Below are 14,513 nucleotides of genomic sequence, written 5' to 3'. Positions count from 1 at the left end.
AGGGCTTTGTGTGCGTGGGTGAGGAGACGGAAGGTGATTCTTTTGTTGACGGGGAGCCAAAGCAGGTCTCTCAGATGTCCGGAGATGTGGCTGTGTCGTGGGATGTCGAGGATGAGTCTGGCCGAGGCGTTCTGGATCCGCTGGAGTCTCTTCTGGAGCTTGGCGGTGGTTCCGGCGTAGAGGGCGTTGCCGTAGTCCAGTTGGCTGGTGACGAGGGCCTGGGTGACCATCTTCCTGGTCTCGGTGGGGATCCACCGGAAGATCTTCCGTAGCATGCGCAGGATGTTCAAGCACGACGAGGAGACAGCGTTGACCTGTCTGGTCATGGAGAGGGAGGAGTCCAGGATGAAGCCCAGGTTGCGTGCGTGGTCTGTCGGTTTGGGTGCGGTGCCCAGGGCGGGGGGCCACCAGGTGGCATCCCAGGCGGAGGGCGAGGAGCCCAGGATGAGGACTTCCGTCTTGTCCGAGTTCAGTTTCAGGCGGCTGGTCGTCATCCACTCGGCTACGTCTTTCATCCCTTCGTGAAGGTTGGCTCTGGCGGCGGCGGGGTCGTTGGTCAGGGAGAGGATCAGCTGGGTGTCGTCGGCGTAGGAGATGATGTTGAGGTTGTGTTGGCGTGCGATGGCCGCGAGGGGGCTCATGTAGACGTTGAAGAGGGTGGGGCTCAGCGAGGATCCTTGAGGGACGCCGCAGATGATTTCGGTGGCCTCTGACTTGTACGGTGGGAGGCGGACTCTCTGTGTTCTTCCGTTGAGGAAGGAGATGATCCATTCCAGTGCCTTCTCCTGGATTCCGACGTTGCCGAGGCGCTGCACTAGGGTGCGGTGTCAGACAGTGTTGAATGCAGCGGAGAGGTCTAGGAGGATGAGGGCCGCTGTTTCTCCGTTGTCCATCAGGGCTCGGATGTCGTCGGTGGCAGCGATTAGGGCGGTCTCGGTGCTGTGGTTGGCTCGGAAGCCAGACTGTGAGGGGTCGAGGGATCCATTTGTCTCGAGGAAGGCGGCCAGCTGTTTGTTGACGGTCTTCTTGATGACTTTGGCTGGAAACGGGAGGAGCGAGATTGGGCGGTAATTCTTGAGTTCGGTGGGGTCCGCTGTTGGTTTCTTTAGTAGAGCGCTGAGTTCGGCGTGCTTCCAGCTCTCCGGGAAGGTGGCGGTGTCGAAGGAGGTGTTGATGATGTCCCGCAGGTGGGGTGCGATGACAGCGTCGGCCTTGTTGAAGACGTGGTGAGGGCAGGGGTCGGTCGGAGATCCGGAGTGGATGGAGTTCATCATGCGGACGGTGTCTTCGATGCTGATCGGACTCCAGGTGCGAAGGGTGGTGGTGGGGGGCGTTGGTGCGGTCGTGGCGTGCGTCAGTTGAGTGCTGAAGCTGTTGTGTATGTCCGCGATCTTGTTGTGGAAGTAGGAGGCGAGGGAGTTGCAGAGGTCTTGCGATGGGGTAATGTCATTGTTTCCGGCGTTGGGGTTGGAGAGCTCTTTCACGATGTTGAAGAGTTCCTTGCAGTTGTGTGCGTTGTTGTCCAGCCGGTCCTTGAATGCAGTTTTCTTGGTGGCGCGGATCAGTTGGTGGTGCTTCCGGGTGGCAAGCTTGAGGGTGGTCATGTTGTCCGGTGTTGGTTCCCTTCTCCAGGCTTTCTTGAGGGCTCGGCAGTTCTTCTTGGAGCTCTTGAGTTCGTCGGTGAACCATGGGGCCTTCTTGCTGCCGGGTCTGCTGGGCGGGGTCCTCAGTGGGGCGAGTTCGTCAGCGCAGTTGCTGATCCACTTCGTGAGGTTGTCGGCGGCCTGGCTGGGGTTCGCTGAGCTGGCGGGAGGGTGCTGGCTCAGGGAAGCGGCAAGCTGGTCTGCTGTGATCTTGTTCCAGCTTCTTCGAGCAACCTGTTGCTGGTGGTGGTGGATCGTCGTTCTTCTGAAGGTGAAGTGGACGCAGCTGTGGTCCGTCCAGTGGAGTCCTGTGGCGTGGCTGAAGGCGGTGTCTTTGCTGGATGAGAAGATGGCGTCGAGTGTGTGTCCAGCAAGGTGGGTGAAGGTGGACACCAGCTGCTCGAGTCCGAGGTTGGCGAGGTTGTCGAGCAGGGTGATAGTGTTGCGGTCGTTGTTGTTCTCCAGGTGGAAGTTGATGTCCCCCCGGAGGATGTAGTCAGCGGAGGGGAGGGCATGCAGGCTGACGAAGTCGGCGATGTCCTTGCTGAATTGAGTGCGAGGTCCCGGGGGTCGGTAGATCAGGGTGCCTCTGAGGGTGGTCTTCGGGTCGGTGTGGATCTGGAAGTGTAGGTGTTCGGCGGTAGTCAGGGTGTCGTCGGTGTTGGTCGTGATGTGGATGGTGTCCCTGTGGATGATGGCGATGCCTCCTCCCATCTGGTTGGCGGTGCGGTCCCTCCGGGTGATCTTGTAGCCCTCTGGGATGGCGATAGCGATGTCGGGCGCTGATGAGGCGTTCATCCAGGTTTCCGTGAGGAAGGCAACATCAGGAGCTGTGGTGTCGAGGAGGTTCCAGAGTTCGATGGCGTGTCTGTGGACGGAGCGAGTGTTGAGCAGGATGCACTTGAGGTGGTTGCTGCTGGTGCTCGGCTTGGCGGGTGCTGGTGCGAGGCAGGTCCGGATGCAGGAGAACTTGCAGGCGTGGCAGCTGAAGGGTCCGTGGGTGCGTCTCGGGGTGGCTCGGTAGCATCCCGTGAATCGGCCGGTGTTGAGTGCGTTGAGGGTGGCGGCGTCGTACGTCCGGCGGGTGGGCTGGGGTCTGCGGGGACCAGGGGTCCTAGCACTGTGCCCGGTCCAGGCACGGACGGGCGCAGACGGGCTTACCTTAGGCGCACCTTCTGCGCTCAGTCGGCGCTCCCGCTGCGCGCGTCCGCTCCGGGGGCGTCATAAGTGAGGAGCCGGGAGGGCGGTTCAGCTGGGTGGCGGGAGCGGGGCGGCCAATGGGCAGGAGAGGGGGCGGAGCGCCAGAGGGCAGTGGCGGGAAGAAGGCGGCAGGAGCAACCCGGAGGGCAGCCGAAGCGGGGGAGAGGGAAACAGAGGGAAGGGTGATCAGGCGGCGGGCGGGGGAAGCAACAGGCACACAGCAGGGGTACAGAAAATAAAATGGGGAAGCACCAGGCGTCAGGCACACAGTAGGGGTACAGAAAATAAAACGGGGAAGCACCAGGCGACAGTCACACAGCAGGGGTACAGGAAAATAAAACGGGGAAGCACCAGGCTACAGGCACACAGCAGGGGTACAGCAGGGGTACAGAAAAATAACACGGGGAAGCAACAGGCGGCAAGGGAACCAGGCACGCAGTGGAAGGCAGGCAGGCAGCGGTAAGGCGGAGGTAGCAGGAAGAGCGCAGCCATCAGCAGGGCAGCCGGCAGAAGGGCAGCGTGCTGGCAGTAGCAGGCAGGAGCGTCGTAGGTGGGGCGACCTCGCCTGGGCAGGCTCGAGCGGTCACTCCCGCTCAGACCCACCATCGTGCACCATTACCATTTCAGATCCAGCATCGTGCAACCGTTGCCATTTATGGTACCACCGATCGAGATAAATATTTACTTCAATAGCTTTTTGGCAGTGACGAGCCTACATTATGAATATAGTAGACAGCCACCTACTGCCCTACCAGAATAGGGGCAGTGGTGTTCCCAATATGACCTTGATTTTTTTTATTTTTATAAATAGATACTTAGTAAATTTTGCTATCCTAAGATCCAAGTTATCCTTCTCCTACATTAAAGTTAGAGTGTGTATAATCACACCATCTGGGTACAATTTAGTTGAGATTTTAAATGTTTCTATTTACTTAAAAATGTAAATGATTACTGCTAGAATCTCCTAAGTGCATTATTATTATACTGTATCGCTATGCCAGGATATAATTAAACATTTCCTCTAAGTGTCTCAAAATTTGACTATTCATTCTGAATTCTCGACAGTCATTTTCGCTTAGGGTTGGAGAAATATGAATTTCGCCAGATGCTTTACCAAAGCTGCCACTTGACAATTTTATTTCAAAATCCACAGTCAGGCCTTTCGAAAACTTTTATTAATTTCTGAAGAATATGGTTGATGAATTCTACAGTTGCTTTGATGTATTAGTGTTGATTATCAGTGAATGAACAGCAGATTATCTCCATCTCTCTCAGAAAAACCTGTTTTGTTTGGTCTTCCTTAGATGTTGTTTGACAGCAGCCAACCAATCGCCTTGTAATATAATGTCAAATTTTAAATCCATATTCTGAAATCAAGTTTGTAAATAGGGGCTTCATCCCACAGGAACCTTGTCTATTTTCTGGCAAACCGCAACTGCTGCTTCCCACACCTGGGCGGTGTTGCACTACGCAGAACTCCGTGAAGTTAAGAAAAAAAAACTCTGCTACACTACGCGGAGCTCCACAAGCAGCGGAGTCGATAGAAAAATGCAGTTTGCGGTGATAGCACAGTGCTGGATGCTTGTCCACCCTGTGCAATCATTGCAAACGGCACTTTGCACCTCACAAGCAGTCCCTGCTTTCCTTTTCTGCCACTTGAATAGATGTTTACTCGGGCGGCAGCTTTCTCAATGCGAACGGGCGATTTCTCAATGCAAACGGGTAGTTTCTCAATGCGAGCAGTTGCGAGCATTTGCGACCACTCGCAATGAGAAACATGACCCCCCCTGCATTGAGAAATCTCACCGGTAGGTAGATTTTCCACCCTTGCGTTACCCAACTTGATGTTGACGATTGCAAACGAGGAAAAATCTCACCGGGAGGTTGATTTTCCTTGCTCACGCTCGTCAACTTGGCGTTGATGAACGTGAGCGAGAAAAAAAACTCCACTCCGCTACGTGGGCGGAGTTTTTCGAAACTTCGCGAGGTCCGCGTACCTCGGAGTGCGGAAAACTTCGCAAACTCCACGAGCGGAGTTCACCGCCTAGGGTTTGGCATTAGTCAGACCTGTAGAATACCAAAAGACCCAAGAAGTAATTCTCCTAAAAGCTTCCAGAACTGCAGAACCTGTGGAGCACTGCATTTACAAAGGAATCCACCCCTCTATACCCACTCACAGCCACTGTCTCCAAACCCTCTTCGGCAGTAGTCACCCACCCTGGTCTGGTCATCAAGATTGCATTACCAACCACTCCTTAGCACTCTTGATGCATCTGCTGGCATAAAGGGCAGCAGGCTTTTGGATTAGTAATCGATTTTAAGCAGAAGTTGTCCCACTCTGATAAACCCTTTGCGATATGCCACTCAAGGACAACATCAAAGCTTGTCTATCTCTTTTGGGCCCTCATTACGATGGTGGTGGGACCACCACAGACAGGATGTCAGTGGAGGTCCCACCGCCGACAGCCCTGCAGTCAGACTGTCACATTACAAGACTGGCGATTGGACCCAATTTTGTTAGGTAATAGACCGCCGCCTCTGACAGGATTTCAGATCCTGACAGTGCGGCGGTCGGAATCGTAGTCTTGAATAGAGGCAGTGCCAAGCCAGGCACTGCCATCAGTATTATGATATCTCTTACAGACAGCCTGTTCATGGCAGGAACATCGCCATAAACAGACTGTCAGGAATGGACTTTGGGGGTCCAAACAGGGACCCTGTCCCGCGTTGGCCACTGCACATGAGGTGCCCCCCACTCACATCCATACACTATGTGCCATGAACCACATTTTGCATGACACACGGTCCATGGATGTGCAGGAAATGCTCCTGTTCACAGTAGCTTGGTCTGCTGGCCTTTTCCTGGGCAGGAGCACAAGTTGCCATGAAAATGAGCATTTTGCAACCAGCAGCCAGCAGTTGCATCGTAACTGGGTGATCAGACCACTGCCTGCTTGTTGCGCGTTCTCCTGACCGCCGAGATTGCGGGTGGCAGTCTGACCACCTACTATCAGAATAAGGCCCTTCGTCAGAGCTCAATTTGACCTTGCAAACTGTATGTCATAAGGCTAACATTGGTAATTCTGACAAGATACTTGGAGCGTGAAACTACAATGATATACCTTGAGACATCCCCAGGAGATGCCTGAGAAGGTTTTGCTTCATATCCCTTCATCGTTAACCCTCTTCCAGGGATTCCCTTCTCGACCACAGAAGGAAATTGAACTTTCCACTTTGGTAAAGATGCAGCTAGAATAAATAAAAAATGAAGCCTGTAGGCCACCTATGGACCATGATGGGCAGCATAGCAGGGGGCAAAGTGGTTATCAGTGTCCAAGTATGATTGTAAATGTAAAAGGTTTTTGCAGCAGAGAAGTGAGGATAAAATGGCAAAGTCTTGTTTTAAACATGATAGTCAAGGTCTCGGCACTTCCTCTTCCGAAGGCATCACATTAGTGGTACTCACACCTGGCAGCTGTAATAGACATACTTTATTGTGTCCCCGCAGGGGTTACCTGGGGCCTGGAGGGATTGGAGATCATGGAAGATACCCCACCTGCACCGGAGGAGCTGCAGCCTACATTGACAAGTGGCTGCTGGGAGAAAACCATATATTTGGCTTTCCTACATGCACGGTAATTTCGTTTTTGTTATTTAAATTCATTTTTGTACTTTGTTGATGGATTTAATTATCCAAACTAACAATAAAGATTGATTTGAATTTAGTGGGGTATGTCAAAAGGGCATGCTCCCTGCTCACCGTCCATTCTCTCCTCAAATGTCTTCCATTGAGTAGACTCAATGTCACCAGGCAGCACCCCCATGAGCACCTAAAGAACAGGTGAGGCATGGATCTCTAGCCGCTGCCACAGGTCCAAGACTGGCATCAAGAGACTTAGTGAAGACACTTGATCTCCCCTTTTAATGTCTTCCACTTGACTCATATTTATTATGGCTCCCATACGTGCATGTCAAAGGGCAGTTGGTACTTAAAGGCAATGAATCATGTCTTGTATTGAATCTGGTGGTCAAGAGATATGGCAGGTCAGAGAGTCTGGGCATACTTCTAGTCAGGAGATTTTGAGATAACCTGGCTCAGAAAATCTACAGATACACTAGTTCAATGGATCCAGAGATACTCTGGACCAGAAGATCATGAAATACTCCAGGCCAAGCACCCCAGAGATACTCCAGATCTGCGAGATCTAGAGATCCGCATGGTCAGGAAATCTCACGATACTGTGGACCAGGCCATCTATAGCTACTCTGGGTCAAAAGATCTTGATATGATCTGGGTCAATAGATCTACAGACACTCGGGGTCTGGAGATCTAGAGATATGCCAGGCCAGGTGATCTTTCGGTCCAAATATATAAAGATGCTTTGGGTCTAGATGTCTGGGTGAGGGTTCTACAGATAATCTGTGTCAATGGATCTAAAAAAACCTGGTTGAGGGGATCTAGGGATACATTTGGTCGAGAAATCTATACGAACTTCAGGTCAAAAAATCAAGTAAAACTATTGGCCAGGAGACCAACAGATCCCCGGCTCACAAGGTTTAGTAATAATTCAGATCAAGAGATCTGGGTGTATATATAGAAGGTGATCAATGGATACTCTGGGTATTTTTATTTTTATTTTTGGTGTTCTTTGTTTTTTGTTCTGTCATTAGTGAAATTAATACAAACAATCTTTGGTAAAGCCTAACCTCTCACCTTTGTGACCTATTGGCTTTGCGAATTCATTTTTTAACCAATTTCTTTTTGCTGATGTTGTAAATCATAGTCAAAAAAATAAAAAATGAAAACAGGCATGATAACATGACACTCCCATGAGCACACATTCGTCATGATGCCATATGGCTATGTCATTCCGTTGGAGCAGGTATGTGTGATGGTGCCACCACACATAATTGTACCTACAGAATGGCTCTGCACCCTTTTTTTTATTTATTGGTCCAATATGGCAGATTCCACTTGCAGCGATAAATAAAAAAAATTATTTTCAATTGTGCAAAAGTGCATTTTTGCAAACGGAGCAGCTTGTCTGCAAATTTAATTAGTAACATTTCTAAGGACAAAAAGGGTGGGGAAGTAACAGGTAGTAGGCAGTGGGTGCAACTAATTTGGGAAATTAAATTAAATATTTTGAAAAAAACCAAGGTAGCTGAGGTGGGAGCAACACAAAGTATGTGGGGTGGATTTTTATCAAGAAAAGCAGCATATGAGGGAGAGAGCAAGTTGGAGCAACACAGAGTGCTGCAGGGTAAGCAGCACATAACGGAGAGATATAAAAAGAAATATGCACTCTCATGGAGTGCTTAAAGAATAAAAAAGTAGTGCCTTAATGTGAGCAGTGCAAGGACACAAACCAGCTCATCATTGAATTGTAAAGAGACTACACTTGAGTGGAGGGATACGTACCAGAAGAGGGAGGCAAGCCATCAAAAAGAAGCAGGCAAATGAGAGTGACAATTAAGCCAGCTAGTGGCGATAAATGAGCAGGCTATATGTCCACTGCTCACTTTTGGTATTGGTCCACAAGAGTCTCTTGTCTACAGAGGGCAAAAAGATGTCTGGTAGGCATCTTTATATATATATATATATATATATATATATATATATATATATATATATATATATATATATATATATATATATATATATATATATATATATATATATATATATATATATATATATATAACGCTCAGAAGTCCTTTCCCTCAAAAGGAACGACAGCACTCCGGGGGTGGTGAAATTAGCAGCAGTCTTTTTTATTTAATGAAAAGTCAACAACAAACGCGTTTCGGCGTCAGCCTTCGTCAGTGTCAATGACACTGGGCACATGATTCAATTTTAAAGCTCCTTCTTGGTGACAGACATAGGTGAAGGACTAACCCTAGGTCTAATATAGGCACCATCTTGTAGTGGATAAGATGTGCACATTAACACATACAATTACCCTTCAAGTAAAGAAATCATACCGTGTATCTGTTAGAAAAACAAGTGGTAAATGCAAAAATAATAATTATACAAATTATATAATGTGACAACATCTAGCCGTGGATCGGCATAGGTCCTTTCATTATCAGTCTGTCCCTATAAGAATGAAGCTTAAATCAGCATGACAATCAAAAGGGCGAATACACTAATGAATATATACATATATACACACAAAAATACACAGAGAAATGTATATACACTAAATGGCTAACCTAACTCAGATATCTTTACTTCATGTTATCTTGAGAGCCTAGGATAAAAATAGACGATAGCCATAATACGTCTTATCTCTGTCAAGCGGGGTTAAACATATACCCCTACATTCATCTCTTCCATATGAGCCAGAAAACATTAAACAAAAGTAGAAAAAAGAAGAAAAAGGAATAAGGTAAAAGAAGAAAAGGGAAGGTGGAGAGGGGAAAAGAGAAAGGGGAAAAGTTTCAGACAATTAAAGAACTATAGAAGAGACGAACAATAGTGCTGCAATATATATATAAATATGTACATATGTAAACAAAGGTACATAGGGTAATGAATAAACTGTGTGAACTTATAGCAAAAATTCATTTTCTTAAATCATATACATTCCTGTTCTGAGATCGTACTACAGACTTGTTTCTAACATTGAATGCTGAGCAGATACATCAACCTGAATACCAATATCTCCCCTAGGTAGATCATTTCCCTAGGTGGATGGCCATTTCCTCCCCGCTGTTGAGACCTCCCGGATACTTAGTCGCTAAATCGATGATATATCTCGATTCTAATCGTCTGAGTCGTCTTAACTTGCCTCCGCCCCTGATATTATTAGGTATGCAGTCCAGTCCAAATTATTGTGTTTTGCTGCAATCTTTGTTATGGTAATCAGAGAAATGGCGAGCTACCGGGTAGGAAGGATCAACCTTATCAAAGGCCCTAAGATGCTCTAGCACCCTCAATTTTAGTTGGTTGATGGTACTCCCGATGTAGCGGAGGCCACACGGGCATACCAAGCAATAAACTGCATAGACAGTACTGCAGGTCAAGAATTTCTGGATAGCCATAGATCTACCCGTCATTTGGTTCTCATATCGAAGGACTCTTTTACTGGCTGCACACGCTTTACAGCGGCCACATGGGTAAAACCCACTCATGTCCTTCAGTGTATTCGGTTTGATGATGGGTTTGTTGAAATGGCTATGTACCAACATATCCCCCCGCGATCTGCACTTACTGAAGGTCACTAGAGGATAAGGAGGCAAGTCTTCCCTCAACATGCTGTCTGTACGTAGGATGTGCCAGTTTTTTCTCATCATGGCCTTAAGGTGATTGGCTCCAGAGGAATAGGGTGTTATCATCCTAAATTTACTATTCTCTGTATTGGTATTCATGATTGGCAATTCCTTATCTGTCTGTTTCTTTTTCAGCAATTCGATCCTGGAAATCTTCCTGACTCTCTTAAGTGTACTCTGCAATAGGGAATCATCATAGCCCCTTAGTCGGAATCGTTCCAGACATTCATGGGCTGCTTTCTCAAACTCCCGGTCTTGTGTACTGTTTCTACGGAGTCTGAGAAGTTCCCCATAAGGAATACTTCTGATAAGCTTGGGTGGGTGACTGCTTTTAGCGAATAGAATTGAGTTCCCTGCCGTTTCTTTTCTGTACAGGGATGTATGTACCAGGCCCTCATCAATATACACCCTCAGGTCCAAATAGTCGACTGCCACTCGGCTAATTGTTCCAGAGAGGTGTAGATTGTAGCAGTTATTATTCAAATCCTCAATATACTTTTCTGCACTTACAGTCATACCCTGCCACACGATGAAAAGATCATCTATGTAGCGGTACCAATGTACCACCCTGCCATGCTCTTGTCCCTTCTTCCAGCTCCTGGACACCTGCTCCTCCCACCAGCCAACGAACAAGTTTGCATAACTGGGAGCGAAGCAGGTGCCCATCGCCGTGCCAGAGATTTGCCTGTACAGTTGTTCACCAAACAAAAATATCTTATTATTTAAACAAAACTGCACAAAATCGAGAATCATGGTGTTATGCTGTACAAAGCGCAATTGGCGCTTATCCAAAAAATGTCTGACAGCATTCAGGCTATGTTGGTGGTCAATGTTAGCATAGAGACTGGCGATATCCATCACCATAAATAGATAATCGGATTCCCAGCTCATGTCTTCAATTATGTTCAAAAAGTCTTTTGTGTCCTGGATACAAGAATCCAGGGTAGTAACAAGGGGGAAAAGAACAGAGCCCACAAACTTGGACATGTTTTCAGTCAGTCCATAAATAGACGCAACAATGGGGCATCCTGGTGGTGATGTAGAGTTCATGTGGAGCTTAGGAAGATGGTAGAACGTCGGAATCATGGGACTGTTGCTCCATAGAAAAAGATGTTCGTCCTTCCCCAACATTTGTAAATTGTACCATTCCCGAATCAGTCGTCGTATTTCACGATGCTCTCCTCATAGACCTTGCTGGTAGTAGGAGAATAGTACTTATGGTCTGATAACTGTCTCATTGCCTCCTGTTGGTAATATTCACTAGTTAACAATACCACATTGCCCCCTTGTCAGAGGGCTTTATAACGATCTTGTTATCCCCCATAAGATTTCGTAAGGCTCTCCTTTGTGATTCTGTGATGTTGTGGCTAATAGGAGTCATTTTCTTCCTGTATTTAATCAAATCCAGGGTCATAGCCTCTGTAAAGGCGTCAATTGCATCCCATGGCGATTGAGCGATTGAGGAACAAAGGTGGACTTTGGCTTAAACTGAGTTTCCTCCCTTTCTTGTTCTATGCCTTGTAACAGGGCTTGTTGTACCATATCCTCATTCATGATATTACGAGGATTTCCTTCTTGCTCCATTCTTAGATAGTTCATGGCTTCCAATCCTGGCAGATCCCTGCCACTCAGAGCATCTGTAGCTGTCAATCTAGTCCCCTGTTTGGTCGTATCTTTCGTGTGCGGTCTCATTTTGAAGTATTTATGAAGTTTCATTTTCCTCGTAAATCGGAAAAGATCAATTTTAGTCTGAGTGAACTCCATGCTGATACTATGGCAGAATGTTAAGCCCAATTCCAAAAGTTCACGTTCAGTGTCCGTTAAGTGTTTGTCTGTAAGGTTCACAACAGTTAAGGCAGCAGGCCTGCTGTCTTCGGTAAACATCAATTCTTCCTGTTGCGACTGCTCCAGTTCGAGGTTGCTCTTTTGCCTTTTCCTCGTCCTTTTGCCGCCACCCCCTGATCTCCTTGTTCTCCTTTTCCTACCTCTGGGGGCTTGTTCTTCCCACCTGTGAGCCAGGTTTGCTTTATCACATTGAACTCTGTGTGAAAAGGGACAGCTGCACCTCTGTGATCACTCAGAGGGTCTGCTTGGTCATCGCTCGACTCATTAGCTGTTGTGTCAGATTCTGATGTTGGTGCGCTTGTATTTGCTGCTGCGTGCAAGCTCTGTGCACCTTGACTAAGAGCCTTTCTAGGGGCATCATATTTTTTGGCAAAAGTCAGTATACGCCCCTGGCGATAATTGTTCTCATCCCGCTCGTATTTCTCTTGCTTACGTGTCTTTATTTTCTGCTCGTATTTAGTCAAGCTCGTTTTCATTGATCCTTTCAGATCCTGCACCCTCGCAGTATCTTCTTCTTTTTCAATTTCTTCCTCTATGGTTTTTCTGTCAGCCAGGGCCTTCTCCCTGTCACTCCAAGCGTATTTCACCAGAATTTTCAACCTACCCTCACAGTACTGTGCTGTGTGTTTCTGCCACTTTGTGAGTAGTTGGGGGTCCGGGTGCTCGCAAGAGGGAACTGTGTAGACTCTTAGTCCTCTCGGTACCCGTCCCTCCTCGATATAACTGGTCAGACTTATAGCTCTGTGGCGCTTACTGGAGGTACTTGGTGGGCTAGTTGGCCCCCAGGGACCCTCATGATTGAAAAGGAATTAATTCCCCAACTTAAAACGTGCCACAGGGCCCGTTTGCACACATGTCACCGCAGGCCCCGCACACTCCCTTCACCACTGTGCAAATGTGCCCGTGATGCGTTTTAAGTTGGGGAATTAATTTCTCTTCAATCATGAGGGTCCCTGGGGGCCAACTAGCCCACCAGGTACCTCCAGTAAGCATCACAGAGCTGCGTTGCAGAGAGGTGTAAAAAGGGGCGTGGACTCGGACCACCTCTCTGCAACTCAGCCCTAACTGGAGGTACCTGGTGGGCTAGTTAGCCCCCAGGGACCCTCAGGATTGCATGGGAAATAATTCTTCATCTTAAGACGCGACACAGGGCGCGTTTGCATAGAGTTGGTGGGAGGGGGCGGGCCTTCAGTGCAATGCCAGCTTTTTTTTCTGTTTTAGAAGGGGGGCTGTGTGGCCCTCCTTCCTTTTTTTTAATGTTTTTTGTGCCCTGAGGACCACATCCCCCAGGGCCTGACCCCTAATTTTTTTTTATTGAAAATCGGAAAGGTGGCCCGTGTGGGCCCCCCCTCCCGAGGCCAATTTTGGCCCCGGGGATCCCCCGGGCATGGCCACTTTATTTTTATTATATTTACCAAGGAAGGGGGCTGCTTGATCCCCCTTCTGAGGATTTTTTTAGCCCTGGGGACCCCATCCCCCGGGGCTCTGCCTCGTTTAAAAAAACATTTTGAGGGTAGGGGGCCGCGTGGCCCCCCTCCCGGGCCACTTCTTGCCCCGGGGACCCCAACCCCCAAGGCTGACCCTCTCTGTTTGGGACCGTGGAGGGGTCCCCAATCCCCCCATGGTCCCACCGGCTCCCCGAGTCCTGCGGGAGCCAGTATTGCTTTTCCACATGGGGAGCTGCTGACATGCAGCTCGCCGTGTGAAAAAGCAATGTGATTTGGATTTTGAAAGCTAGAGCAGGTTGCCTGCTCCCGCTTTCAAAACCCAAACCACAGTTTGCTATGACAGGGTGGGACAGTGCAGTAGCCAGCCCTGGGGGGCGGCGGTCCCCAGGGCCAGTGCAGACTCCAGGAGGGAGGCCGCGGGGACCCCTCCCAATGTTTGCACAGCCCCGGGGAGGTGGTGGTCCCCGGGGCTCGGGGTCTGTAACGGACCCCGGCATTTCAATATTAGTGACCCGGGGTGGTGGCGGTCCCCGGGGCATGTGAGGGGGGCTCGAGCCACTCCACACAGGAATATATTATTTTTTTAAAGCTCCGGGGGTGGCGGTCTCTGGGGCATCGGGGGGGCCTGTGTGCCCCTGCAAAAAAATCAATAAAAGCCCCGGGGGTGGCGGTCCCCGGGGCTGCGGGGGGCTGCTTGCTTCCGCAAATTATTAACCAAGCCCTGTGGAGGTGGCGGTCCCTGGGGCAGTGTGAGGGGGATTGGGGCCCCCCCACACTTTTGTTTCCTCTGCCCCCGGGATCTGGCCCGCTCGGGGGCTAAATAATAATGAAGTGCGGGAGTGCGAATCCCGCCGATTTAATAAAAAAAATGCTTTTTTGGGCCCTGGGGGTCCTTGTGGGACCCCCGGATAAGGCAATGGGGTCAGGGTGTTTCTAGCCTGCCCCCTTTTCGTGTTTTCTAATTTTGTCAAATTTGGTGTAATTCCGTTCAGCAGTGTCTAAAGTTTCCTATGGGAATTAACATGGAAAAAACACGTTTTGGGATCCCCCTTTTTTCTCACCCCCGCATTCTGAATCACCCCAAAACTTTCAAGATAGGAGC

At 48.9% G+C, this 14,513-nt stretch overlaps 1 protein-coding gene across 1 annotated transcript in view; it reads left to right on the top strand.

Moving 5' to 3' along the window:
• LOC147711708 (heparan-alpha-glucosaminide N-acetyltransferase-like) overlaps window positions 1–14,513 on the top strand; it is a 1,547,073-nt gene that overhangs the window by 1,061,424 nt on the left and 471,136 nt on the right. Inside the window, exon 13 of the mRNA XM_086920225.1 lies at window positions 6,352–6,478. Coding sequence (XP_086776351.1) covers window positions 6,352–6,478 — 127 coding nt within the window. The remainder of the gene's footprint in view (window positions 1–6,351; window positions 6,479–14,513) is intronic.

The sequence above is a fragment of the Lissotriton vulgaris genome, chromosome 5, assembly GCF_964263255.1.
Source record: "Lissotriton vulgaris chromosome 5, aLisVul1.2, whole genome shotgun sequence".
Classification (NCBI taxonomy): domain Eukaryota; kingdom Metazoa; phylum Chordata; class Amphibia; order Caudata; family Salamandridae; genus Lissotriton; species Lissotriton vulgaris.
Note: the sequence above shows the minus strand (reverse complement) of the source record. Positions and strands in the feature narration are given on the sequence as shown.